Raw genomic sequence first — 27,250 nt, forward strand, 5'->3', positions numbered from 1 at the left:
CACCACTGTAAAGCTACAGAAATGCAGAAACCTCCATAAAATAAGGATCATATGGGTATTTGTTACAACGATCACAAGAACATGACATAAAAGGATCCTATGTTGCCAGTGCTCGCTCCAAAATCTAAGATTCCTGGAACATCAGGATAAAACCAACCAACACTAGAGAAGTTACAGGAAGCTACTCGGTCATCCTGCTATTGTGTTGAGAGGCTGAAGTAACCACACTGGACCTGACAAGAACCGTAATTCAGGTTTGGAGCTGGGGAGAAATGTAATCGGATTAATTACAAATTATGAAAATAACAGACCTAAAAAAAGTTCACCATAGTTCGTTCACCTCTGTGGAATTAAGCAGGATGCAGAAAGCCTGTCTTAAAATTAAATGAAAAAGTTGGTCAAGTTTCTGTAATTAACTATTGTGTTCCCAATTGGAATTAACAGATAATTTTTTGTTTAAATTAACAACATTTAACACATATGCTGTGATCCTCATTGGCTACCACTCCTTGTGTTCCCGGGTAAATACCACGATCCATTTAAATGGTTTTTAAATCTAACATAATCCATATAATGTATTATCATTAAACAGTGGCGTAACTACCGGCAGTGCGGGCGGGGCAGCCGCACTGGGGCCCACGGTCTAAGAGGGCTCGTGATGACCGGGCCCTACCTTTAAATGTTAAACTGTCTACACTGCCTATAACTTCATCAGCATACAACACATGCAAACACCACTATGCCTGTGATGTCAGGTAAACTTGAAGTGTCCTGTCGTTTTTTGAGTGTTTATGAGTATTTTTTGAGTAAATTTATTGAGATATTTAGTCACAATATTGCACAAACAACAGCAAAAAAAGAAAAAACATTTTAATGTCATATATTTTCAGTAAATTCGTGTAGGCTACGAGTGGGTGGGGGTGGCAGGGGGCCCCATATTTTTTTTGCACTGGGGCATACAAGATCCAAGTTACACCACTGTCACTAAATACTGCATTTGATCTTTTATTTTTCAACTTGATTTCTAGTAACTAGAACAGGTTTTGTACCTCTTTGGAATTGACTGACAATAGACCTAAATTACCTGAGCTAATACAACTAACGTTTTGCTTTAAAAAAGCATTTTTTTAATGGACATTTTTACTATATTAAATACCATACACACAATTTTCTGTACTGTTTATCACACTTCTTTGTTTTAATGTTTAACCAGAAAGTCTAAAAAAAAAAAAAAAAACAAATGGCAGAAAGTCACACTTTTGGTGTTCCCAGTCAAAAATGTATATAAATATATTTTCACTAGTTATTGCATTAGATGTGTTTGTGAAGAGTGAAAATCTGATTTTGTTCAAGTTTAATAAAAGTGAACATCTCTTTGATCCACATTTCAAAAGTAGGGGGTGAAGCATGTTTCCACTTGAACAGGATAAGGTGTCTACCTAATAGAGAAGTAAAGGCCAGTGCCTTTTGCATAGGTACAGGAAGGCCATTTTCAGGTGGCATGCCAAAAATAGCTGGAAGTGGATGTGGCTCAAGGGGTGTTTTAAAGGCATCCTGTAATGTTTTAAATATTTTAGCCCAGTAGTCAAACAGTTTTGGACATGACCATAGCATATGTATGAGATTGGCAGGTGATTGTTTACATTGATTACATGCGTCACTGACATTGGGGTATATTTTAGTAAGCTTGGCATTAGTATAATAAATCCTATGCAGAATCTTGCACTGTAATAGCCCATGTCTCGCGCAAATTAATGACGAGTGGACAAGGCCAATAATTTGTCCCCATTTCCCGTCCGATAGATCGGTGCCCAAGTCTTCCTCCGTTAACTTTATTTCTAATTAGAACAAGTTTTGTACTTCTTTTTGGAACTTACTGATAGTTGGCTTTATTGACCTTACCTTATACAAGGGAAAGCCTCTGTATATTAGTAAACATTGTTCTTACTCTTTGTGAGAATGCATATGTGCTCATCAGATGGTTGGACAGGCTCCTGAACACTCATTTTTTTTTTTTTTTTTGTAGCCCCACCTATTCATTTCCAATGGCAGATCATTTCTGACCAGAAAAACAACTATAAAATGCAAAAGAAAATGGTCTATTTTTTTGTGTGTTTTCAGATACCATATGTGAACATAGTCAAGGAGTTATTTTATTCCAATTGGATTAAGTGAAAAAAAAAAAGAAAAAAAAAAAGTTGTCTGGGTAAAACTGATCGGAACACAACATAGACAAAAGTCTTCAAAGTCTGAGCTATTAGACAAACTTTGATGTTGGCTTGACAAAGCCTTGGCTGATAGTTTAAAAAAGCCTTGAAGTCTGACAATAGTATATGAATACATCATTAAGTGGTATGAGCCAAGAACCACAACATTTATCGTAATATCTATGTAGCATGAGTTGAGTCCTTGGATGAGGGTAAAGTTTGTCTTAAAACAAATCTTTAAGACCAACTTCTGTTTTGAGAGAACTTGATGAACTGATGTGGTGAATAACAAGACAAATCCTACTGCCTGCTTCCTGAACAAATTATTATTTTTTCAAAAACAACTTATTCATTTGTATGACATGATTAATATGTGCATAAAAGATTTTGCACACAGAATATGAAAATAATCTCTGGTGCTTGTGCCATGATTCCTTGATCTATTCCTCGCTAATAATTTCACTTTATTATGTGTCAGTAAATTGTAAGACCTAGAATGTGTTTGACTGACTTTGTTGTAAATGTTTCCTATCAGTGTAACATGGAGAGCTTAGTCAGCTGAGTGTTTTCCATTACACTGTATTGCAATAAAACGTGAATAAAAAGGATTTCAGGGCAAGCTTTTAAAAAGTTATCCTTTTTATTTCTCAGCTATAGAACAGGGAGCTCCCACATGGTTTTATTATGTGGTTGCAACTCTAGGCCTCTTGAGAAGAGCTGGAGTGGAGTCCTGGGCTGGAGGTAATGAACTTCTGATGCAAGCCAAAAAACCTCTAATAAGTTTGCAAGAAACAGATAGATAACAACAAATGACTAAACAAATGCTGATCAGTCAAAGTTTCAAGATCATTAGACAGACTTTCTTTAGAACCTTTCTTAATTAACCCTAAAATGCATCTGTAAAAAAGACCCAGGTGATCTATGCTTATTCTTTACAAAACTACTTTTTTTTATTTATTCAGGAAAGTGAACTCTAATGATAATATTTTAAGTTATTAAAAACTTTTAATAGTTGGTATATCTTGTATTAAATTCTGAAGAGTTTTAAATTCAGAGCATGGTTCGCATGAAAAGTTGGTAATGTGAAAGCTGTTTTGTGGACCGGGGAGCAGACCGTGGTACTGAACCAGATACTACATGTAGGAAGTGGTCTGAGCTTAGTTGCAATGGAGCAGTGGCATGGTTCCCATGAGTGAGAAAGCAACCTGTACTCGGGACCGCACTTGTTCAGGAAGTAAAATGAACTGCGCATGCGTTTTTGCTGATTTAAGCATAATGACATCATCAGTTGCACAAAAACAAATACACACATGCATCATGAATAACAGGGGCATGTAGTGGGACACAGAAGAGGTGAGGTGCCTTTTATATATGTGCATGAGTGAGCGTGCAACCAGCAGTGTCCTCAAAAAAGATCTTTTCTAAGCATCAGATATAGTCGTCTTCTCCTGGACAAGTACAACGGCTGAATTACGCCATGCGACACACAAAGGCACAAGTGTTGTTCACTCTGCTGTGCATAATGACACCAAATTAATAGAAAATACACACACAAATATAGCGACCTGCATTGTGTTCTCCATCGTGTGCACATTTGTGGTGATGCAAGTTGATAACGGAAAAGCACCAGGGTTTGTTGCTGGGATTTATGATTTAATTATATAACATTACTTTAAGGTTATATATGTTAACACATGCACATGTAACATGTATTACATTCCAAATTACGTTTCAAGGAAAACAACTAATATTTTTTCATGCATTTGTTCATCTTGGAATTCTTGGTTTATGTTAATTTATACATACAATATTGTTCATTGTCAGTTCATATTAGTTCTTAATGATATTAAAATACTAATTTTTAATATTAAACTGTATTAGTGAACATAGAAATTGACATATACCATGATTTAAAAATATTGTTCATTTTCATGTTAATTAATTGAGTAATGTTAATGTATACACACGACACAACCTTATTGTAACGAGTTACCAATACATTTAATAAAAATGAATCAAACAGTACTTCCATGGATAAGCTACCTAAATGTAAATATAATCATGCACTTTCTCAGCAACTCCTAAACTATCTTTACTTCACTAAATAGTAAAAGACTTCCCTCTTTGTTCTCTTTCTCTGGCTCCTACTGTCTTCACTGGTGATTGAAATCTCAGTACAAAAGGAAGGATTTATTTATTTGTTGCAAATATCACTCCCATGTTGCTATAATTCGCTATAATTATAGGACTTAATTGAATGTTTTCTTCGTTCAAACAGTATTGTTATGCATGAAAATCCGAGGAGATCAGCAGTTACAGAAATACTCAAACCAGCCCATCTGGCACCAAAAATCATGCCACGGTCTAAATCATTGAGATCATATTTTTTCCCCATTCTGACGGTAGATGTGAAAATTAACTGAAGCTCCTGACACATATCTGCATGATTTATGCACTGCTGCCACACGATTGGCTGATTAGATAATCACAGATATTGTTGGTGCCAGATGGGCTGGTTTAAGTATTTCTGTAACTGCTGATCTCCTGGGATTTTCATGTACAACCGACTCTAGAATTTACTCAGAATGGTGCCAAAAACAAAAAACATCCAGTGAGCAGCAGTTCTGTGGATGGAAATGCCTTATTGATGAGAGAGGTCAACAGAGAATGGCCAGACTGGTTCAAACTAACAAAGTCTGTGGTAACTCAGATAACCACTCTGTACAATTGTGGTGAGAAGAATATCATCTCAGAAAAATCTATTCTGAGATGCGTGTTGGGGCTGTTTTGGAGGCACGAGGGGGACCTACACAATATTAGGCAGGTGGTTTTAATGTTGTTGCTGATCGGTTTACATTCTAGGGGTAGTGATGCAAATTCTCTTGTAATTTAAAAAACACTCAACTAAATGTAAAAAAAAATAATATGTCCTGAAAACTAGACCCTGGGACATTTTTAACACACATATGCGTTCTAGAGTAAAAAAATAAAAATGGCTCCGAGGTAAGAAAGAAATTTTAGGCCAACAAATCTGTGGCTGAGTTGCTGTATTTCTTTGTGAGCTGCTTAATTCAAACTCTAATGGAACACACGAGAGAAAAGAAGCTCCAAGCCCACATTAATATTCACTGGAAGGTGCTGAGGAAGTAAAGACTGTTCACAAAAGTGTTTTCACATCCTTAAAGATCCACTTTGTCCTGTGGTGCTATACTAAGCCACCAGATAGACAAATTGGTGCAAGTAAATACTTAAAACTCTCGTTTGAGGGGACTACGGCATTGGCAAAAAGAGCGCTCCACCGCATAACAATTTATCACTTTACTGAAAGTTATTTGCAACGTTTGTATAAAACAAAGAATAGTGACCGACTTATAAAAGAGTCTTATTAAATTTCTTTTTATAAAATAATCTTATAAAAAAACAAATGCATGCATAAACAACTCAGCGGCTTGAACTTTTTCCTCGTTTAAGTGACCAGCCCACCATCGCTTGATAATACGGCACTATACTGACTATAAGTCTAGTTCGTTATACTGGAAATTGCAATACTTTTAAATCAAGCTAGGAATGCCGCAAATGTCATCCAAAACGGTGTTTCTAGCGCATGGTGTTAGATAAGTAACATCTTCACTTTATAGATACACCGTGGGGGCAGTTGTGTGGCTTAACAGTTTAAAATCTTTCGTTTCCAAACTATATCTCCCAAAAGGCTCCAAAACTAATTGTGCACAAAAGCAACAGTGCGTGATAAATTGTTGCGAGTGCAAATACAGCAGTTACATAATTATGCCGCGAATCGATTCTACAAAGCCTCCAGCGAAAGCGCGCTTAGCGGTGGGCTCCATAAAAAATGTCAAATTCAAAGGATGCAACAATCTCAAATCACGAATAACAACTCACCAACTGCTCCTTGGGTCGGTAGTGATTTCACCAGTGTCCACCATGCATTGCAGAGCAAAAGAAACCGAAGAAAGCAACGGGAGGTATGCGGTGGACGCATTCTTACAGCCACATAGTCAGATACTCCGTAAAAAGCAGTTCATCCATGTTTCGTTGCGGATTGGCAGAAGACTGCTGCTCCGAAGTGCTGTTGCAACGGGTGCCTACTCCCTTCCTGACTAGAGCTGCTCCGTCCGCTTTTCTCCTGCTATACCGGTTGGGAGAGAGGGCTTCAAGATATATATCTATCTGCAGAGCCACAGAGCCATACGTCACAGCAGTTTTAGGCCAGCAGTCTCAGTCCAGAGGTTAAAGCGGAGCTAATGGAGCCACAGCAGATTCCGGACCGATGCTTGCGCCACCAACAGTTTTAAAGCGTAATTTCTTACATTCGTTTGCTTTCTTAGATTTAAAACGTGCTGTTTTAATATCGATTTCCATTTGATGACTATCATTAAACATTTAATGGTAACACTTTTCAATAAGGTTCCATTTGTTACCATAATGCACTAGGTATCATGAACGAACAGTGAACTATATTTTAACTATTATTTATTAATCTTGGTAATGTTAATGGTAAACACAATTGTTCTTTGTTAGTTCATAGTGCATGAACTAATGTTAACATATACAACTTTTAATTTAAAAAATATATTAGTAAATGTTAATATTAATATTAAACAAGATTAACAAATGCTAAAAATGTATTGCTCATTGTAATTCATGTTAACAAATTCAGTAAACTAATGTTAACAAATGGAAACTTGTTTTTAAGTGTTACCCATTTTACTAATAGATAATATTATTTCCTTCACGTTCATGATGTTACAAATAGTACTTAATAAAACAACAGTGCGTGGGCATTTAATGTCATATGTATATTTAATCATAACAAATTAAATATAAACATTACATTTCAAAGCCCGGCAAAAAATGTACATTAACAATTAGAAAACTAATAAGAAATGTTAATATTGATAAAATAGAACTAAATTAATCATTTAAACAACTTGTAAACAACAGCAACATTTTAACAGATACACTCAAACTTTATACGACAAATAGACAACTTAAAACACATTTAAAGAACAACTGACTCTTAGGCCCGTCTTATCATGTAATTCCAGGAGAAAAACATCCATGTCATCCCTAAAAAGAAAATTATATGTGAAGGTCTCTCTGGAAAGTTCTGGTTCTTCAAAAAGATTGCGGATGGCCCTTGTCCTCTTCTTCCAACTGTAGGAAATGAGGCTCTGCTGTTTATTCCCATGAAATGCAGTGTGAATCACAACTATTTTGAGGTCTTTAATTATTGGTAGCTCCTTCATTAGAGAAGAGTAAAGAATAATTAAATTTTTGGTTTTAATATTTGCAACAACACCTACATATACAGTATATATATGTGCACGTGTGTGTGTGACACACACATATATATATATATATATATATATATATATATATATATATATATATATATATATATATATATATATATATATATATATGTATCCAAGGTTGGGAGGGTTACTTTTGAAATGTATTCCACTACACATTACGGAATACATGCTGTAAAATGTAATTTGTAACGTATTGTGTTAGATTACTCAAGGTCAGTAACGTATTCTAAATACTTTGGATTACTTCTTCAGCACTGGTAGATTTTTTCACTTGTTTTGACTATAAAAACTCTGCCAGTACAGAAAGACAAAATACACATGTTAATAATACATTCTCTGAAAAACCTAAATAGCTTATGCAGTGCTGTTTCTAAAACAAGATAAATCAAATTGATCTTGTTTTAAGGATTTTTTTAAGGATATTTAAGGACAAAAATTATTAGCAAGAATATGATTTTTGCCCTAATATCAAAGGTCTTACTAGAGAAGAAGAAAATATGATCCAACGTGAATTTTCTTGATAACAAAATATGATCGTGCCTGGTAACATGTGCATGTAAAATGGCTAGAAATAGCATTTTAGCTTAGCGTAAAGCTGACAATTTACCCAAGGTTTATTTCTATTTCTTCTGCTCCAAACTTACTTCAACGCAGCATAAGAAAGTGTTTTACCACTGTTCAAATGCACTTTGGATCGCATCATTTATATGTATATGTTTTTCTGTCTGAAAGGACTAAATATTAAATGAAACAAATGACAATAAAATGCAAAGTAATCTCTTCAGTAATCAAAATACTTTTTGAATGTAACTGTATTCTAATTACCAATGATTTAAATTGTAACTGTAGTGGAATACAGTTACTTATATTTTGTATTTTAAATACGTATTCCCGTTACATGTATTTTGTTACTCCCCAGCCCTGTATATATCTATATGTATATGTCTATATTTGACACATACTGTACCTTATTGCTGCTAGGAGTGCCTTGTTCTCCTCTTGGATGTGACTCCTGAACAAAGGCTTCCATCCTGTTACATACATTTTTGGTTGATTTAGAATTGTCGTTCGGGGGTGGCTAGTGTGGTCTGGAGGGAAATAGCTTTCAAAGATAATTCCAAAGTTCTCCAAAAGAATTACAGTCCACCATTTCTTTATAATGGGATGGTCACACTTGAAGACAGAAAAAAAGACAATTTTAAATATCAACTGCAACAAAAGCATGAAGTCCAATTTAATTACTTGAATTGGTAATAAATTACTTACAGAGGTCAAATCAAAGGGTGCACCCAAGGCAATGTGCAGAGCATACTGAAAAACAACAAAAACAAATTCAAGAACAGTTCAAATTGCATAAACAGTACTATGCAAATATGTGTTTACAGTATCGTACATGCCACGTTAAGCATGATCCATGCTCTACCAGTTGAGCTACAGAGCTCCTGCATTTCAACTGGTAGAGATAGAGCAAGGATGATAGTAACGTTAATGTTTTGGTTTCCCAGGAAATGCATAAACTTATAAGTCAATAGTCTGAATGCACTGGAAATTGTTTTCAATAAAAGCATCTGCCAGTTGAATAAATGTTAAAGCATGTGTCCTCATTCTTTCTTTCAACAAATACTTATAACGCCTACCAATTATAGGTTTATTTATGTCAAAAACATCATTTCTCAATATTCCTCACCATTAATATGAAAACCCCACAGTCTGACTACTGGTGCGGTCACTGTTGCACTGGTGGTTGGTGGTGTGTCTCTGACCACTGGCATGGGCACTGTTGCAGTGGTGGTTGATGGTGTATCACTGACTGCTGGCATGGGCACTGTTGCAGTGGTGGTCGGTGGTGTGTCTCTGACTGCTGGCGTGGGCACTGTTGCACTGGTGGTCGATGGTGTGTTTCTGACCACTGGCGTGGGCACTGTTGCAGTGGTGGATAATGGTGTGTCTCTGACCACTGGCTTGGGCACTGTTGCAGTGGTGGATGAAGGTGTGTCTCTGACCACTGGCGTGGGCGCTATTGCAGTGGTGGTTGATGGTGTGTCTCTGACCGCTGGCGTGGGCACTGTTGCACTGGTGGTCAGTGGTGTGTCTCTGACCATTGGCGTGGGTACTGTTGCACTGGTGGTTGGTGGTGTGTCTCTGACCGCTGGCGTGGGCACTGTTGCACTGGTGGTTGATGGTGTGTCTCTGACCACTGGCGTGGGCACTGTTGCACTGGTGGTTGATGGTGTGTCTCTGACCATTGGCGTGGGCACTATTGCACTGGTGGTTAGTGGCATTTTGGCAAGTGGGATGCTGTTTATTTTTACAAACATGTGAATGATTTTCAAAATTGTCTCCTTAAAACTGTAGTTGCTCAGTACAGACAGTGGAAATGGAGTAATGCTCTACAGCCCAAGCCACATCTGTGAAAAGTAAAGTAAATATAAATATTTGTGCTACATATATTGACAAACAACCCATGTGTTTATATCTCCATAGACAACTGCCTTGTTGGAGTGGCTTTGGAGATGCAATTTAAATTTGTCCAGTCTTGTCGGCTTAAACACACTTGTCATGCAAAAAGGGCAGTGAAAATCGCTGCAACAGGATTTTCATTGCTGCAACTGAGGTAATATTTGACCTCTCAGAATCGTAATATGTCTCTACAAGGGACAAAATGCACCACACGCATTGCTCAATTTCGGGAACTTTGACAAATGCAGCAAAATACTTACTGCGCACAAGAGAATTAGGAGGCTTCCATAAACTCATAAACTAATCAACACTTTTATTTTGAAGGCCATTTATAGTTCTCTGACAACACTTTTAAGTAATTTGGTTTTTAGCCTTACTCTTAAGCCTAAAGTATACTTTTTTGATGCTTAGCATATACACAGCCGAACGCTCACCTTTCAGCGAACACTCTATTTGACTGTGCACACATACACAGGTGGTTGGCACATGCACACTATGAGTTCTGAACTGGGCCTTGCACAGACTCCCATTCAAGATGCTGACGCGGAAACGCATTTTAGCGAGAGTCTGGCATCAGGATTGGTTCGTGGCGGTAGACCTGAAGGATGCGTACTTCAATGTCTCGGTTTCTCCTCGGCACAGGCCCTTTCTTCGGTTCGCCTTCGAGGGCCAGGTGCACAAGTACAAGGTCCTCCCCTATGGTCGGTCCCTTGCCCCACTAAGGGAAGTGGGCATCTGCATCCTCACCTGTCTCGACGAATGGCTGTCTCTAGCTCACTCTCGAGACTTGTGTGTGCACAGGGACTTGGTGCTCAGGCACCTCAGCCGGTTGGGGCTTCGGGTCAACTGGGGAAAGGGCAGCTCTCCCCGGTACAGAGCATCTCTTTTCCTTGGGTTGGAGTTAGACTCAGTCTCTATGATGGTGGACCTCATGAGCGAGCGCATGCAGTCAGTGCTGAACTGCCTGAAGTTGTTCAGGCAGAGCAGGGTGGTCCCACTGAAGCATTTTCAGAGGCTCCTGGGGCATCCTCGACGGCGGTCACGCCGCTCGGGTCAATGCATATGAGACCGCTTCAGCACTGGCGTCAGACTCGAGTCATGAGGTGGGCATGGCGCTGCGGCACACATCACGTGGTCATTACACCGATCTGCTGCTACCTGTTCAGCCCTTTGATGGGCCTTGCATTCCTGCGGGCAGGAGTCCCCTTAGTGCAAGTACCCCAGGTGCGTCGTGGTTACGACAGATGCCTCAGAGCGTGGCTGGGGCGCCTTGTGCAATGGGCACGCAGCCGCGGGCTCCGGGACAGGGCCGCGACTGCGTTGGCATGTCAACTGCCTCGAGTTGCTCGCAATGTTGCTCGCCCTGCGGAGGCTTCGGCCGTTGATCCAGGGCAAGCACGTGTTGGTCCAGACAAACAACACAGCGATGGTAGCATACAGTAGCCACCAAGGTGGCTTGTACTCGCGTCGGATGTCACAACTCGCCCACCACCTCCTTCTCTGGAGTCAGCAGCAACTCAAGTCATTGCGAGCCACTCACATCCCACGCTGTCGCGACAGGTCTCACTCAAGGGAGAGTGGAGACTCCACCCCCAGGTGGTCCAGCTGGTTTGGAGATGATTCAGTCAAGCGCAGGTAAGCCTGTTCGCTTCCCGGGAATCCACCCACTGCCTGCTCTGGTACGCCCTGCCCGAGGCTTCCCTCGGCACAGATGCGCTGGCACACAGCTGGCCCCGGGGGCCATGCTAGTATGTGTTCCCCCAGTGAGCCTACTTACACAGACCCTGTGCAAGGTCAGGGAGGATGAGGAGCAGGTCATCCTAGTGGCACCCTGCTGGCCCACCCAGACTTGGGTCTCGGACCTCACACTCCTCGCGACAGCCCCTCCCTGGCGAAATCCCCTGAGGAGGGTTCTCCTCTCTGGGCACCATCTGGCACCCGTGACCAGACCTCTGGAATGTTCATGTCTGGCCCTTGGATGGGACGTGGAAAACCTAAGTGGCCTACCACCCACTGTGGTAGACACGATCACTCAGGGTATGTCTTGCAGTCGCGTCTGTTCACTAAGTGGTGTTCTTCCCGATGCGAAGACTCCCAGAGATGTGCAGTCGGGTTGGTGCTTTCCTTTCTGCAGGAGAGTCTGGTGGGGCAGCTGTCCCCCCCACCTTGAGGGTGTATGTGGCCACTATGGTGGCGCACCACAATGCAGTTGATGGTAAGTATTTAGGGAAGCACGAGCTGATCATCAGGTTCCTTAGAGGCGCGAGGTGGTTGAATCCTCCCAGACCGCACCTCTTTCCCTCACGGGATCTCTCCGTGGTCCTGCGGGGAGCCCCGTTTGAGCCCTGGAGTCAGCTGAGCAAAAGGCAGTGTCTTGAAGACTGCCCTCCTGACTGAGTTCACATCCATCAAGAGGGTAGGGGACCTGCAGGCATTCTCTGTCAGCGACACATGCCTGGAGTTCAGTCCGGAATACTCTCACATGGTCCTAAGGCCCTGACCGAGCTATATGCCCAAGGTTCCCACGACCCCGTTTAGGGATCAGGTGTTGAACCTGTAAACGAAGCTGCCCCAGGAGGAGGCAGACCCAGCCTTTTTGTTGCTGTGTCCAGTGCGTGCTTTGCGCATCTACTTGGATCGCATGCAGAGCTTTAGAGGCTCTGAGCAGCTCTTTGTCTGCTTCGGAGGACAGCGGAGTGGAAGCGCTGACTCCAAACAGAGGATCGCCCCCTGGGTTGTTGACGGCATCGCTTTGGCATACCATGCCCAGGACGTGCCGCCCCCCTTGGGGCTTCAGCACACTCCACCAGGAGTGTGGTGGCCTCCTGGGCCCCGACCAATGGCACCTCTTTGGCAGACATTGGTAGAGTAGCGGGCTGGGCAACACCCAATACCTTCGCGAGGTTCCTTAATCTCCGGGTTGAGCCGGTTTGTCCCGTGTGTTGTCAGGTACGAACAGGTAAATTGGCCAGGTGTACCGCTTGCGTATAGCACCTTTCCCATCCTGGAGGGGGAGACGTGCACTTGTTACCCTCCAGCCGTGTTCATGAGGTCGTAGACCCTGGATGTCCTTCCTCCTTAACCCTGTGGCAGTCGAGTTCGTGGAGAAACTCAATGCCGGCCCAGTATGTGTGCTATTAGGCCCTGTACTGGGGTAGGTGCTCCACATGCGCTGGTTGCCTGTTTGTAACCCTGTGTGATGTATCTTCCATGAGACGGTTTCCCTGTTGGTAAACCTGCATCTTCCTTGGGCAGAGTTCCCCTCTGCCACTAGTCGCCGTGTTTGTAGAGTTCTGTCCCCTCTGGGTAGGACCTCCCACGGGGACTTGCGACACTGCCGACAAGACTCGGTAAGACCATGTGACGTATTTCCACACAACTGCCTCCCCTTCAGGCAGGATGTGGTCTCCGCGGTGTCTTCCCTTTGGGAATGGACACCCCCAGGACGTGGACATTTATGGCCCCCAGCTGAATGATTTCCATTCTTTTTTGGGGAGAAAAAAAGAAGAGAAGAGGCCACGGCTGGGGCGGCCTGTCCCCATTTTGGGCAGTCGACTTGTCCCTGAGGTGCAGGGGACCGTAGGACGCTCATAGGAGTGTTGGGGAGGTTACGTGATGGCCAGGTGCGCTGGCTACGAGGCACGCAATGGTTTACCCATCTCGCACCACCAGTCCACATAACACAGTTCAGCTAGTTGTGGCATTTCGTATAGTCGTATAGGACCTCTACTGTCTACTGACACAACGTCGAGTGAGTGACAGATAGGGAACGTCCTGGTTACTTTCGTAACCTCCGTTCCCTGATGGAGGGAACGAGACATTGTGTCCCTCCTGCCACAACTCTGAACTACCCGCTGAAATGGCCGAGACCCCATCTCGGATCCTCAGCACAAAACCTGAATGAGTGGTTGCGAGCCAGCTCCTTTAATACCTGTATGTCCGAGGGAGTGGCATGCAAATTCCACTCGCCAATTCCCACTGGCCTTTTTTCAAAGATCAGAGGTGTTTGGGGCTCCCAAGGGTGACTCCTAGTGTCACTACATCGACACAACGTCTCATTCCCTCCATCAGGGAATGGAGGTTATGAAAGTAACCAGGACATTAAGCTTTATTTAACGATCCAAATAGCTTTCAACTGTGTTTGATATAATGGCAAGTGAATTTCTCATACCAAATTAGCAATTTAGCATGATTACTCAAGGATAAGGTGTTGGAGTGATGGCTGCTGGAAGGAAATGGGGCCTTTCTAGATTTGATCAAAAATTACTTTTTTCAAATAGTGATGGTGCTGTTTTTAACATCAGTAATGTCATGACTATACTTTGTGATCAGTTTAATGCCACTTTGGTGAATTAAAGTACCAATTTCCTTCTGAAACAGCAAAATCTGTACATTATTCCAAACTTTTGGCTGCCAGTGTACGCCTAACGCATGTTTACATAGAAAATAAGTTAAAAACATTGCTAACAGATGGAAAAACTAGTTCGGTGTGAACGACCCCTTACTGTGTTGATTCATGTGTACACACTTTCATCCTCAGGACTGTATCCAGGATTTCTGGGCCTGACTGTATATTGTTTTCGGCCCCTTACATCAATACTACCTCCTGAACCATTAAGCCCCTAGAAATGCCCCTACCTTTCACCCCAGTATCTATGGCTCTATCCATCCTAAAACTGTTAGCCCAAGGCAGGAATGTAACCACATATTCTGGAATGGGGTGGACCAATGGAAAATGTTTTACAATCAACCTCTAAAAAACACTACGGTCAACCATTTTTCGTTCTTTTTTTTTTCTCTCCCCTTTTCTCCCCAATTTTTGCATGCCAAATTCCCAATGCGCTCTAAGTCCTCGTGGTGGTGTAGTGGCTCACCTCAGTCCGGGTGGCGGAGGATGAATCTCAGTTGCCTCCACGTCTGAGACAGTCAATCCACGCATCTTATCACGTGGCTTGTTGAGCGTGTTACCGTGGAGACCTAGCGCGTGTGGAGGCTTATGCTATTCTCTGCGGCATCCACGCACAACTCACCATGCGGCCCTCCGAGAGCGAGAACCACATTATAGTGACCACGAGGAGGTTAATCCAGTGTGACTCTACCCCCCCAGCAACCGGACCAATTGGTTGCTTAGGAAGCCTGACTAGAGTCACTCAGCACGCCCTGGATTCGAACTTGCGACTCCAGGTGTGGTAGTCAGCATCTTTACTTGCTGAGCTACCCAGGCCACCTTGGTCAACAATGTTTCTGAAAATTAGGGGCAAGTTTTCCCTTCAATGTCTTAAGTAGAACACAACTGTGGTCACTGCTGCATTGCAAATAAATGTCTATGTAAAGTAATGTAATTAATGTGATTTGTAGGCCAATCCCAAAGCACTGAGATTTCACTATTCAGTGCAGACAAGAAAATGTAATGGTTTGGAATTAAGAACATAATCAGAAATTAATTTATTTACAATGAGCAATCAAGTGGATCATCACCAGGAGTACTATGGAGACAAGTCTTGTTTTTTATTGATATATCAAAATGTGACAGTGGTATGTCAGTCTCACTGAATTCTATGTTTGTCTGAATGTAACACCATACAGTATGACTCCACAGTGCCTGCTGGGCTGGTCACCAATGCCTGGTTGTATTAAATGTAAGTCTATACTAAGCATACATGTTTAATATAACTTTAAAAATTCAGAATACACTGCACTGTCAAAGTGCAAATATTACTTAAAGATGCAAAATATCTTATTAAACAAAAACTATGCTTGGAATATGATCACACCTATTTACTAGGTAATTGCCACGATGTCAGTGAGGAGAGTACAGAGCTGTTCAGCACTTTGTGCCAAGGGTTCCCTCTGGATTTCCCTGTTTTTTTTTTTGTTTTTTTTTTTAAACAATGGTAGTTTGGGATTTATGAGTAAAATAAGGTCTGTTGTAAACTTAACTTGAAAATACTTGGTAGTTTTGTTCTACAACATAATTTACACACAGTCATACCCCAGACGTGAATTTTGAAGCCACTGTGTTTTTTAAAACAGCATGTTGCTAACAAGTTGCTAGATAACGACTACAACGGTTTTCCATTTCATCAGACACGTTCACTTAAATGCATGTGGTATTTGTAGTCCTTATTTAGCAACTTGTTAGCAACATGCATTTTGTAAAAACACGGCAGCTACAAAATTCACGTTTGGGGTAATGTTTAACACAGACCTTTTTTTCCCTCATAAACTGAAAACCCCATTATAAAAATGAATTAAAAAGGGAATTAGCCTTCCAGGATTGTCTACAAATTGATGTCACAGCTGAACAGCTCTATCACCATAAGAGTATATGTCTGTAGAGTTTTATAGACCAAAGTATGCATAAAAAGTATTGGTTAGGGTTATAGGTTATTATAAGTGACCAAAGTATGTGTATAAACTGAAATTAATCAAGCATCTGACAATCAACAGGAAACTAAATAATAAACATCTATGTCAAGATTTATGTTGTGGCCTAAATGCAACACAAAACCAAAAAGTGAATGTCCATCAAATTCTCTTAAAAGGAGACAAAACCCAAACATTAACCTCAAGATTTGTGGTCTGATGTTTCGGTCGGGTCTTCATTCAGTTGCTGCATGTCCTCTCCATCATCATTACATATAGAACTGATGCGCTAGAAAAATCCCACCATAAAAAATGTGTTGTGTGTTTACAGATGGAAGTCTGTTGATGGAATTAACCAAATAAACAATACTGTGTTTTTATTCTTATTAAAGGTAAATTGATAATACATTTAGATGGTAAATATGACCAGCTCAAGGGTGTATTATAGTTAGTGTTTGAATAATGATGTGATGATATGTTTGTTGTCTTACTGAAAGCAAAATGTTGGTAGGTAGATCTTAATGGGACAAAGCTCCTTCTGCTATTCAAGACAGGGAAGTACATCCCAGAAGCTCAGTGCAGCCAGTAAGCAGCCCAGCAGTGACTGACACCACAATCCACCAAACAGACACCTCCTCCTGTCCATCTGTGCATCTCCACACTATACTTGTATGTGTCTGGCAACATAGCGCAGAACATTTTTAGATATATGATGGGGTGCAAGTTTGATGATACAACCCAAAAGAACTGAAGTCTTACCTCTACTTTCCCTCTTGAAAGCACAACTGTCTGGATCTTTAAGGGCACATCTACCACCTCATAGTAAGCCATGGAGTGAAGAACATCATTTACACCAGTCATCTGAACTGAGAATAGGGGAGGGGAGCAGAAAGAGAAAGAGGAGTCAGAAAAAACGAAGATTAAAATAAACATGATCTCTTTTTATGTTTTGCTCACCTGTAAGAAGGTCTGTACCAACAGTCTGCTCATCATTCCTAGCATGGCCCTCTCATCTAATCATTTATTTATTTAGCCTATTTATTTATTTATTCTGTGATTTTATAATGTTTATATATATATATATATATATATATATATATATATATATATATATATATATATATATATATATATATATATAATATATATATATATAATTAGATGAAATATAATATACTGTTGATCAGATGTAATATGTGGCTGAACTAGAACGATAGAATGGTAACCAGAAAAAAAAAAAAAATTGTAAAGGAAAGAGTGGCCAGTCTGTATGTTAAGTGATATTACCCTCTTCTGGTGGAGATTAGATAATACAATCAATTCAACTGCTTTGTGGTTTTGCAAATGCAAACGTGACAACCGGTATAATTTGTATTTAGAAAGGGTCACAATATTATGATTCGAAATTTTACGTTTTTAGATGTTTTTAAAATATATAATTATAATAATAATATCAACAACAACAACAACAACAACAATTATTATTATAACAAAGTAATTATATTAATGTAATAATTATTTTCATTATTATGTTAATAATTAATATAATAAGTAATAATATAATTTAAAAAAATATATAAGTCGTTTCAGGGTTCCTTAATAAATGAGAATTTAGCCACAGCATAATGGTTGAATACATATATATATATATATATATATACACACACACAGTACTGTGCAAAAGTCTTAGGCACATAAGATGTTTCACAAAAGCATTTGTCTTAAGATGGTTATTTGTATCTTCAGCTTTAGTGTGTCAATAGGAAATATAAATGTTAGACTCCCAAACATTACTTTTGCAAATAGAAAAGATTAGAATAGAAGAAAAGGGAGCCCTGCAACAGATGTCATGGCCCCCACAAAGCCCCCCACTGAACATCGTCTCAGTCTGAGATTACATAAAGAGACAGAAGCAACTGAAACAGCCTAAATAGATAAAAGAACTGTGGCGAATTCTCCAAGAAGCTTGGAACATCCTATCTGCCAACAACCAAGAAAAACTGTGTCCAGGTGTACCTAGGAGAACTGGTGCTGTTTTAAAGGCAAAGGTTGTCACACTAACTATATATATATATTTAGAAAGGGTCACAACAATTTTGTTCAAAATAATATGTATTTTTATATGTATGTTATTTAAATAATAATAATAATAATAATAATAATAATAATAATAATAATAATTGATGTTCAGATTCTGTTCTGAACCTGGGTTACAGTGATGTTGGTGGAAACCAGCTTTACTAATTGTGAGTGTCAACCTAGATAAAAGAGGAACTTGCCATTGAATAAAGGGTATTACACACTTATAAAAAAAGTACTATGCTATTACCATGGTTTTTGGACATGAACTTGAAACTTTTTTACTTGGTGCAGAACAAACAAACAAACAAACAAACAAACAAACAATCTATGGATGAATACAGCAAGCGCTCAGCTCCAAGTACCATGGTAATCTACTACCATTGATACCATTGCTGTACCATGGTACACAGTCTTTGTTTGATGACATTGCTGCCGTTTTTCTGTAGGCATAATCATGTGCGGTAAACTCCGGTTATTTTTGTAGAAAAAGGTATTTGAAGATGTAATTTCCATATGGTCAGTAGGGGGCTCTCTCACCCCACGTAGATCGATGTTGGAGTAGTCTTTTTTTTTTTTTTTTTTTTTACTGGAGAGCTGCTCCTCTGAAGCATTAGCTAACACATACAGCAGATAGGACCCATTTTGTGCAACAGGAAACTCTAGTTTAATCTTAGCGTTGACTGGACAGTATGTTTAATGACATCACTGTAGCTGAGACTCATCAAAACTTTTAAGACCCCATAAAATGGCTTAACAAATGCAATGGTCTTTACAGCACTCTTCTTTTCCTATGATATATTTCATATTGAAAGAGAAAGATGTATTGCGACATAATGAATATCTATTTTTAAGTAGCCTTTGGTTTATGTAACAGCCATGAATGATGATTTTCTTCTTTTGCTGGTCAAAGGGAGGTGGGACTGTACTGGGGGATGGGCATTCTCATTCTACTACAGACTACTTTACAGTATATGATAAAATTACGTTTTCATTCCTGTGTACAAGATGAGTCAACTTTTTTGTTCCTGTAAGAGAAAGGCAGCTAATTTTAAATGAACATACTGTATATCTGCGAAAAGTTTTATTTTGTGAACTTTTAGGAGTATTCTAGTTGGCATCAAACCTACTATAAATGGACTAAAAGCCACAAATGTCAAATTTTGTTTTCATGGGCTTTGGGGTAAGAATATAACAGTTTTAACAGATCTGAAAATCATTTATCTCAAATTATTGCTTGTATGTGGATTTTTATTCTATATTTTATCCTACAAATCAGTATCTCCCTTCAGTTTCATCCTTTTTAATAGGCTGGAAACAAAGTGATAAGAGGAAAAAATGATAGTCGCACTAACCCACGCATCTCCAGGGAGGTGCATTAACATCAACCTGCAATTGGACCAGGTTACTGTCTGGGTTCTGACTGCTCTTACTGAAAATAATAAGGGAGATCAAGAGTAAAAGACAGTAGATAACGATCATTATCATCAGGCACAAAATGTCAGAACATTTGGGAACATTTATAGTAAAGCAAACAAGCCAGCAAAGAAAATCTTTGTTTCTGGGATTCTGCTTAAAGCACAGATGGTGTGAGTTTATATAATTTAAATGGTGTATGTATATGGATGTTTTACACCTTTTTATTTGCACTTGGAACATAATATGGTTCTCCACCTGTTCCAGAACGCTCATGCTGAATAAAGACTTGCCTTCTGCTGAATTGGAGAAAACAACAGAGAGCAGATTGAGCAATATGTTCTACAACAGACTGAACATAAATGGTCACACGTAAAAGAGATGTGTTAGAGATGTCTGAGATGTGTTATTATGTGATAATGTTATCCTCACCTGATGTCAAGCCTCCAAGGGCTTGCCCAGATCACAAACCACAATGACTGACCCGTTTTCCTTCTTCTAGCTACAGACCAAGTGACTGAAGTCCTAAGATTTGCAAACTACATTTTGTTGGTTCTCAACTGATGGATTGAAACCCAGAGTAGGGGGAATAAAACAATGCTAAATAATAAATGCAACTAACCAATTTATGCATTGTTGGCATAACAAATAAGAAAGGAGTAAAAAATGCTACCCATATCATTTGTTGTTGACATTAGAGGCTATGCGTACAACCAAACTCTGTGTTTTGGTGCAAATTCATGAGTAACTTAGTAGAAGCTAGTTAAATTATGCAGTTGCCAACACAGATGCCAATGGACAGGTTGTATGCCATGCCATTATACTTAAAAACCATTAACACAATTACGCAAGGTAGAGAAAATATATGCTGCAGTCTACATTAAATACGGGTTCACTTTCAGAGAGGATAAATGTAGTTTGTGCCGATTACAATGTATTTTGTGCTGTGAATTATTAGCTGCCGAAAGCATAAAACCATAAATATGTAAAAGACATTAAAAAAACTAATGTTAATAATGTTGCATATTGTCATGGCTTTTTTTTTTATTTGTATTTTTTTACGATAAACAAGTTTGGTAGAGTGTTAGGTCACCACTTGATGTCCAAAGCAAAATCTGGTTCCGACACATCCTGGCAATAATTCTTCTATTTAGAGGAGCATGAAATAAACATCCTGAAAGAAACAAGGACAGTCAGATTTCATTTTGATAGTCTTGATCTAGTTGTCTGACCGATGGAAGACAGTTTCCCAAAAACCGTGATCCTTTTGGAGATATTGTTTTTGTGAGTACTCACTTTGCCCAACTATGCCATCTAGACTAGAGTCAAAACAGACTTGACCGAATAAACATTGTCACTTTTCAGTTTGCAAGCAAAGTGACATTTCACAGCATTAGGGCTTTCACACAACAGTATGAAAAGGCTTCATGTCCTGTAGATAGTGTTTACATCTGAAGCAAATAGGAAATGATTAAAGCCTCACCTCCCAGTCACCCACAACACTCTGAAAGTGTGTGTGTGCCCGCGGGGTGGTTTATAGCATGGTCTCATTGGCTCCCTCTTCATGATTCTCTACCTTGATAATCAGCAGCGCTGGATTCCCGTCCCCAATAAAGATTGTTTCTGGCGACCTATTTATGACATGTATGCTTAAGATAAATGTCTGACAGTGTAACTGGAGCCAGCTGGTTTGTGATAGCTGTGCGGTATGTGTAAACCTCACTCCCCTGGCCTCAAGAGGCGCACTAGCGACTAATGCTAGAAGCTGTAGCCTTTAGCCTCCTCGTTAGCGCAATCCGGCTGACGCCAGTTCAAATCTGCTTGGAGCAGGTTGAGCAGGAACGGTTACAACAGCAGTGATCAACATGCTTGTTTCTTTATACTTGAATAACTAGAACTCACTCGTTGTTAACAAAAGAACTTCAACTGTCAATGCTTCCACTGCCTTCAGCTTAAATTCAGATGTTGTCAGGACCACAGTTTAGGATAAGCTAAGTGTCTAAATTTCTAGATACAAATAAAACATTTTAACAGGTTCATATTAAGGAATATGCGCTGTGTCTCACAGCGACACTTCGTCCATGCAACACGACATCTTGGGAATCAGCCTGAGTGTAGTTCACTGAGATGAAAATTGGACTTATCTTGTCCTTGAACCCAGGCTTAAAAGGAAAGAATGGACATGAAAGATCACTGATAGACTAAATTAGTGTATTGTTTATTATGTGGACTTGACAAAGCCAACATACTGATGTTTTGATATTATTTTACCATAGTTGACCACAATTTCTGACTGTAACTCCTGGAGTTTTCAAGCTATAGCCACAAACCTCAGCACAGACCTTTAGGCTGTTATGCCTAAGGTTGCAATGACTTTTCCAACATAGTTCCATGAAAACTTAAAATAATTCGTACAACATGGTAAAATCGATAGATGTCCTACAAACTGGTTCATATGAAATGGTATGACTTTTATCCCCATAGCGACCAACCAATCAAAAAACAGAATTTTAATTTGATACAATACAGGAGCCTCCTATCTAACACTATTTTAAGAAAGGAAACTTCTATGAACAGATTTGGTTACTCAATGCATAGTTATTTATACAATAAATGTCATTGTCTTGTTCCAAACCCTGATGTTTCTCTTTCATACTTTTTCTTAAAAATTGTTTCTTTTAAAGTCATGGTTAGGTTTAGGGTTTGGGTATAGGGTTAGACTTTATGGTTAGGTAGGTTTAGGAGTTAAAATTTGGAAAAATTTCATCGTTAGTTGCTTCATTTATTTTTCTCTATGGGAGTAAAAGTTGAACAATTTCGCCATCTTGTATGATTTCTTATGATTTTGATTGGACATTTCCTGTAGTAGACATACATGTACTGTACATTGACAGAATGCTTATTTATTTTTTTTACTTTCAGGCAAGGTTTTGTCTGGCCAGTATTAAAGTTTGTCTTGACAAACTTTCCTTTACTAGTTCAAATGCTGAAATAACTTTGCATTACATGAAACAAACAAACAAACAAACAAACAAGAAAAAACTTATGTTGTGAAAAGTTGCCAAAATAAAGCTTACATATAAAAATGTTACATTTAAAGTTTAGGAGGCAGGATAAACAATATCTGCTTGTCCCCAAAAACATGTTAGACATAAGGGTTTTTCACACTGTGCTTAACTCCGGGTTATCTTCATTCTAATCCCCGCTTTTAACCCTGGGTAAAGCAACGTTTCACACTTGTAATTTTGAAAGGGGGTTAGCACCGCTTTTTACCTGGGGATATGAAACCCTGCTCCGGAGCAGGGTTAGCATCGCATTTACGGGGTTAACCCTACGTTGCGGTGCCAAAGGTATACAGTGTGAAACGATGCGATGTTAGAATGTTTCAGAAAATTGTTTAGCAACAGACAACCAATCAAATAAAGCTTCAGTACATACCTCACTAAATATTCATGCACTTTCACATGCACTAGCTGAAACTTTCATGCGCTGTTTACATTCTCCGTCTGAGGGAAACCGGTAAAGTGTCGAACAGCGGTGGCAAACGCGATGACTACCATTATGAAGAGACAGTACTCCATGCTTTTGTGGCATATTTCAGAAGATGAAAGACAAACAGAGACTATTTTCTTGGCAACATTTCACAGAAGAGCAGAGCAGCTCCATTGACAGGTTGCATGTCCGTCGCGGGCTGCATTCGTCCAATCATTGTTATCAACACTGAAAATATGCACCAGAAGGGAAATTTTACATACAGCTACAGATACAGGGTTTGTTATTGTTTGTTATTGTTGTGATTGACAGTTTTTATTGATTCTTAATATATTACATAAAATAAATTACAAGATACATGAACAATCAATCAATTATCCCCTTTTAACCCCCAATATCCCCCCCTCCCCCTCCCAATCCTAATCCCAATCCCAAACCCCACCCCAACCCACAACAACATCCAGTGATCAAGCCTGAGTAAGACATGTATAAACACACAAAATAAAAAATAATTGTAAAAATAAAAATATTAAAATCAACAAATAAAGAGAGAAAAGGAGAAAAGAAAAATTCCACAAAGGATACAATTTACAATTTCAACCACAAACATGTTTCTCTCCACATGGTCCTCACTGAGAGCTCTCCAGAAGGGTCAAGTATTTGTCCCATTTCTTCCCATACATGTCAAGTCTGCCAAGCAATTTATATGACTTTTCAAATGGCGCCACCCTGCCCAGTTCGGTGAACCATTCTTGAAATGAGAGAGCACCTTTTGACTTCCATCCTCTAAGAATAATCTGTCTGCCCATCATTACACTAGTTTGGACCCAGGTTTTTATATATTTGTCACCTACTTTAAGAACTGCCCCATCACCCAATATACATTGTCTATGGCAGAATGAAATTTGAGTATCTAGAAACTCACAGATAAAATTCTGGACACTAACCCAGAATTCTTGAATCTTAGCGCAGAACAGAGCATGGGCTATGTCTCCGTCCTCCAACTGACATCGCCAGCAGGTGGGTGTGTTTTTTTAAACCAAGCCTAAACAATCTAGAGGGAGTCCAGTAGAAACAATGCAAAACCTTAAACTGAATCAGCCATACCCTTGCATCCCTAGACATAGTTCTAACATTAAAAAAAAAAATTATTTCCCACTCCCCATATTCCAAAACCAAGTTCAAATCTCTTTCCCATAACCTCTTAAGAGCTGTTAAGGCTCCATCACCCAGGCTCTGAATCAACAAGGAATAATACACTGATGCTTCATGACCCTTTCCAAAGGCTGTGAGCAACATACAAAGAGTGTCATCAGCCTTAGGGGGTAGTGTACTACCACCAATAAAAGTACAAAGTAAATGGCGCAGCTGTAAATACCTGAAAAATTGAGATCTAAAAAACCCAAATTGCTGTGTTATATTTTCCAATGATCTCAGAGCTCCATTTTCATAAAGGTCACCAAGTGTAGCAACACCCCTCTCGATCCACTCCCTCCAGCAAAAGGGGGACTTATCAATACATAACTTGGGGTTCGGCCATATACTTGAGGAGACATTTAGTTAAGTCTCAGACTTGAACATACAAGAAACCTTTGTCCATACTGAATGTAAATGTGAAATAATAGGATGCATTTTTGCTTCTCATGGGAATTTTAATAGAAAGACTTTGCAATGGTGAGATTGGGGCAAGAACCACATGTTCAGTGTTGTACCAGGGAGGGGCTCTTTCTGGTGGAAGAAATCAATGGGCCAGGTGTCTAAGATTAAAAGCATAGTAATAAAACAAAATGTTGGGGAGGCCTAAACCTCCTTTGTCAATTGGTCTATACAACTTACTGAAATGCAACCGAGTTCATTTACCATTCCAAAAAAAAAAAAAAAGACTTAAATATTCTATCAAATTGTTTAAAATAAGAAACAGGAACTTTTAAAGGGAGAAACTGCAGTAGATAATTGAATTTGGGGATACAATTAATTTGTATAACACTGACCTTCCTAGCCATAGACAAATGTAGTGAAGCTCACCTATCAACATCACACGAGAATCTTTTCATTAATGGGTCGAAATTAACTAACTAAATCTCTCAAATTAGCTGAAAATAAAATGCCTAAATACCTAATGCCTTGCTTGGGCCATTGAAAGGTGCCAGGTTGGAAAGCTATGGTAGGGCAATATGCTGTCATAGTAAGAGCTTCTGATTTAGACCAGTTCCTGAAAATTTGGAGAAAGAATTAATAATTCTATTCCCCAACCAAGAGAAAAATAATCTCAAGAGAGTTTTTTTGATCATTCGTCAATTTAGGAGGTTCTAATGGCTCTAAGAAATTGCTAATATCCTTATCGGAAGAAGAGGATGTGGAACTATAAAGATCAAAATAGAAACCTTTAAAGGCCTTATTAATATACAGCAGAAGTAAATATTTGAAGTAAAATTATGTTTTGTTATTTTTGTTTGTTTGTCCTGTGTTTAGCAATTTTTTCAGTCAGTTTTATCAGAGATGAACTGCTGAACATTCGACAGCATACACCAGTCAATCTTTTCCCAGATTTTGAATATTCGGACGTTTTGTTTGACATTTTAGTTGGAGGCGCGGCTGTGTTGTTTAAATGTGCTATGAGATGCAGGCGAGGGAGACGAGCAGGCGCGCTGGTCAAACTCCGTCGGCAGGGCTTTCAAACAACGCTGCCGAGCATTCATCTAGCGACTCTCTGCTCTCTCCCTAACAAAACGGACGAACTACATCTCCTCACTGCACAAACAAGGACTTTTCAAACTCTGCTGCCTGGCTGAGCGAAGCCATTCCGGACAGCGCGTTACATCTTCTGGGCTTTCAGCTGTTCAGAGCGGATCGCATCGCGGAGTTAACGGGGAAAACGAGAGGCAGTGGAACATGCTTTTACATCAATGAAAGTTGGTGTACAGATGTAACAACATTAAAGAAGATGTGCTGTCCTAATTGGGAAGCGCTCTTTATTAACTGTAACCTTTAAAACTCGCTGCGGGAGTTTTCTTCGTTTATTCTGGTGAGTGTGTATATCGCGCCAAATGTGAGTTTGAATGCCGCGCTGCAACAGCTGACTGATCAAATCACAGACACAGAACAACAATACCTGGACTCAGTTATTATTATTATTGGGGATTTTAACAAAGCAAACCTCACATGTGAACTGCCCAAATACAAACAGCACATTACATGCCCAACCAGAGACAGAAATATACTGGATCATTGCTACACAACAATAAAGGATGCATATCACTCTGTCCCTAGAGCAGCTTTGGGACTATCTGATCACTGTCTGGTTCATCTTCTTCCAACCTACAGAGAAATTAAAATCTGCTATGCCTGTATTAAGGACTGTAAAGAGATGGACCAATGAAGTAGAGCAGGAACTACAACCTGCTTTGACTGCACTGATTGGAGTGTTTTTGAGGCTGCAGACACCAATCTGGACGAGCTCACAGATACTGTTACATCATATATCAGTTTTTGTGAGGATATGTGCATTCCAACTAGGACTTATTTAACATTTAACAACGACAAACCATGGTTTACAGTGGAACTCAGGCAGCTTCGTCAGGCCAAAGAGGATGCTTACAGAGTTGGGGATAAAGTCTTGTATAATCAGGCCTGGAACACACTGAATAAGGGAATCAGAGTGGCTAAAAGAAGATACTCTGAGAATCTGAAAAACAAGTTTTCAGCTAACGACCCTGCATCAGTGTAGAGTGGCATTAAACAACTTACAAATTACAGGACTCCTGCCCCCAACCCTGTGGTGGACCAACAACTGGCTGACGACCTGAATGTGTTCTACTGTAGATTTGAAAGGCCCTATCTCACAACCCACACCCACTCTGACCTTCATTTCACACAAACACTTCCTGCAACCCC

The 27,250-nt window shown here is 39.7% G+C and overlaps 1 protein-coding gene and 1 pseudogene across 1 annotated transcript in view; both read right to left on the reverse strand.

Annotated features, from left to right (window-relative positions):
• The window catches only part of LOC127450515 (protein FAM171A2-like), a 51,955-nt gene extending 45,601 nt beyond the window's left edge, over positions 1-6,354 (reverse strand). The window contains exon 1 of the mRNA XM_051714713.1: positions 6,108-6,354. Coding sequence (XP_051570673.1) covers positions 6,108-6,207 — 100 coding nt within the window. The 5' untranslated portion in view covers positions 6,208-6,354. The remainder of the gene's footprint in view (positions 1-6,107) is intronic.
• Positions 6,355-9,811: 3,457 nt separating this feature from the next.
• The window catches only part of LOC127450981 (integrin alpha-IIb-like), a 39,065-nt pseudogene continuing 21,626 nt past the window's right edge, over positions 9,812-27,250 (reverse strand).

This window comes from Myxocyprinus asiaticus, chromosome 13, assembly GCF_019703515.2.
Source record: "Myxocyprinus asiaticus isolate MX2 ecotype Aquarium Trade chromosome 13, UBuf_Myxa_2, whole genome shotgun sequence".
Lineage (NCBI taxonomy): Eukaryota > Metazoa > Chordata > Actinopteri > Cypriniformes > Catostomidae > Myxocyprinus > Myxocyprinus asiaticus.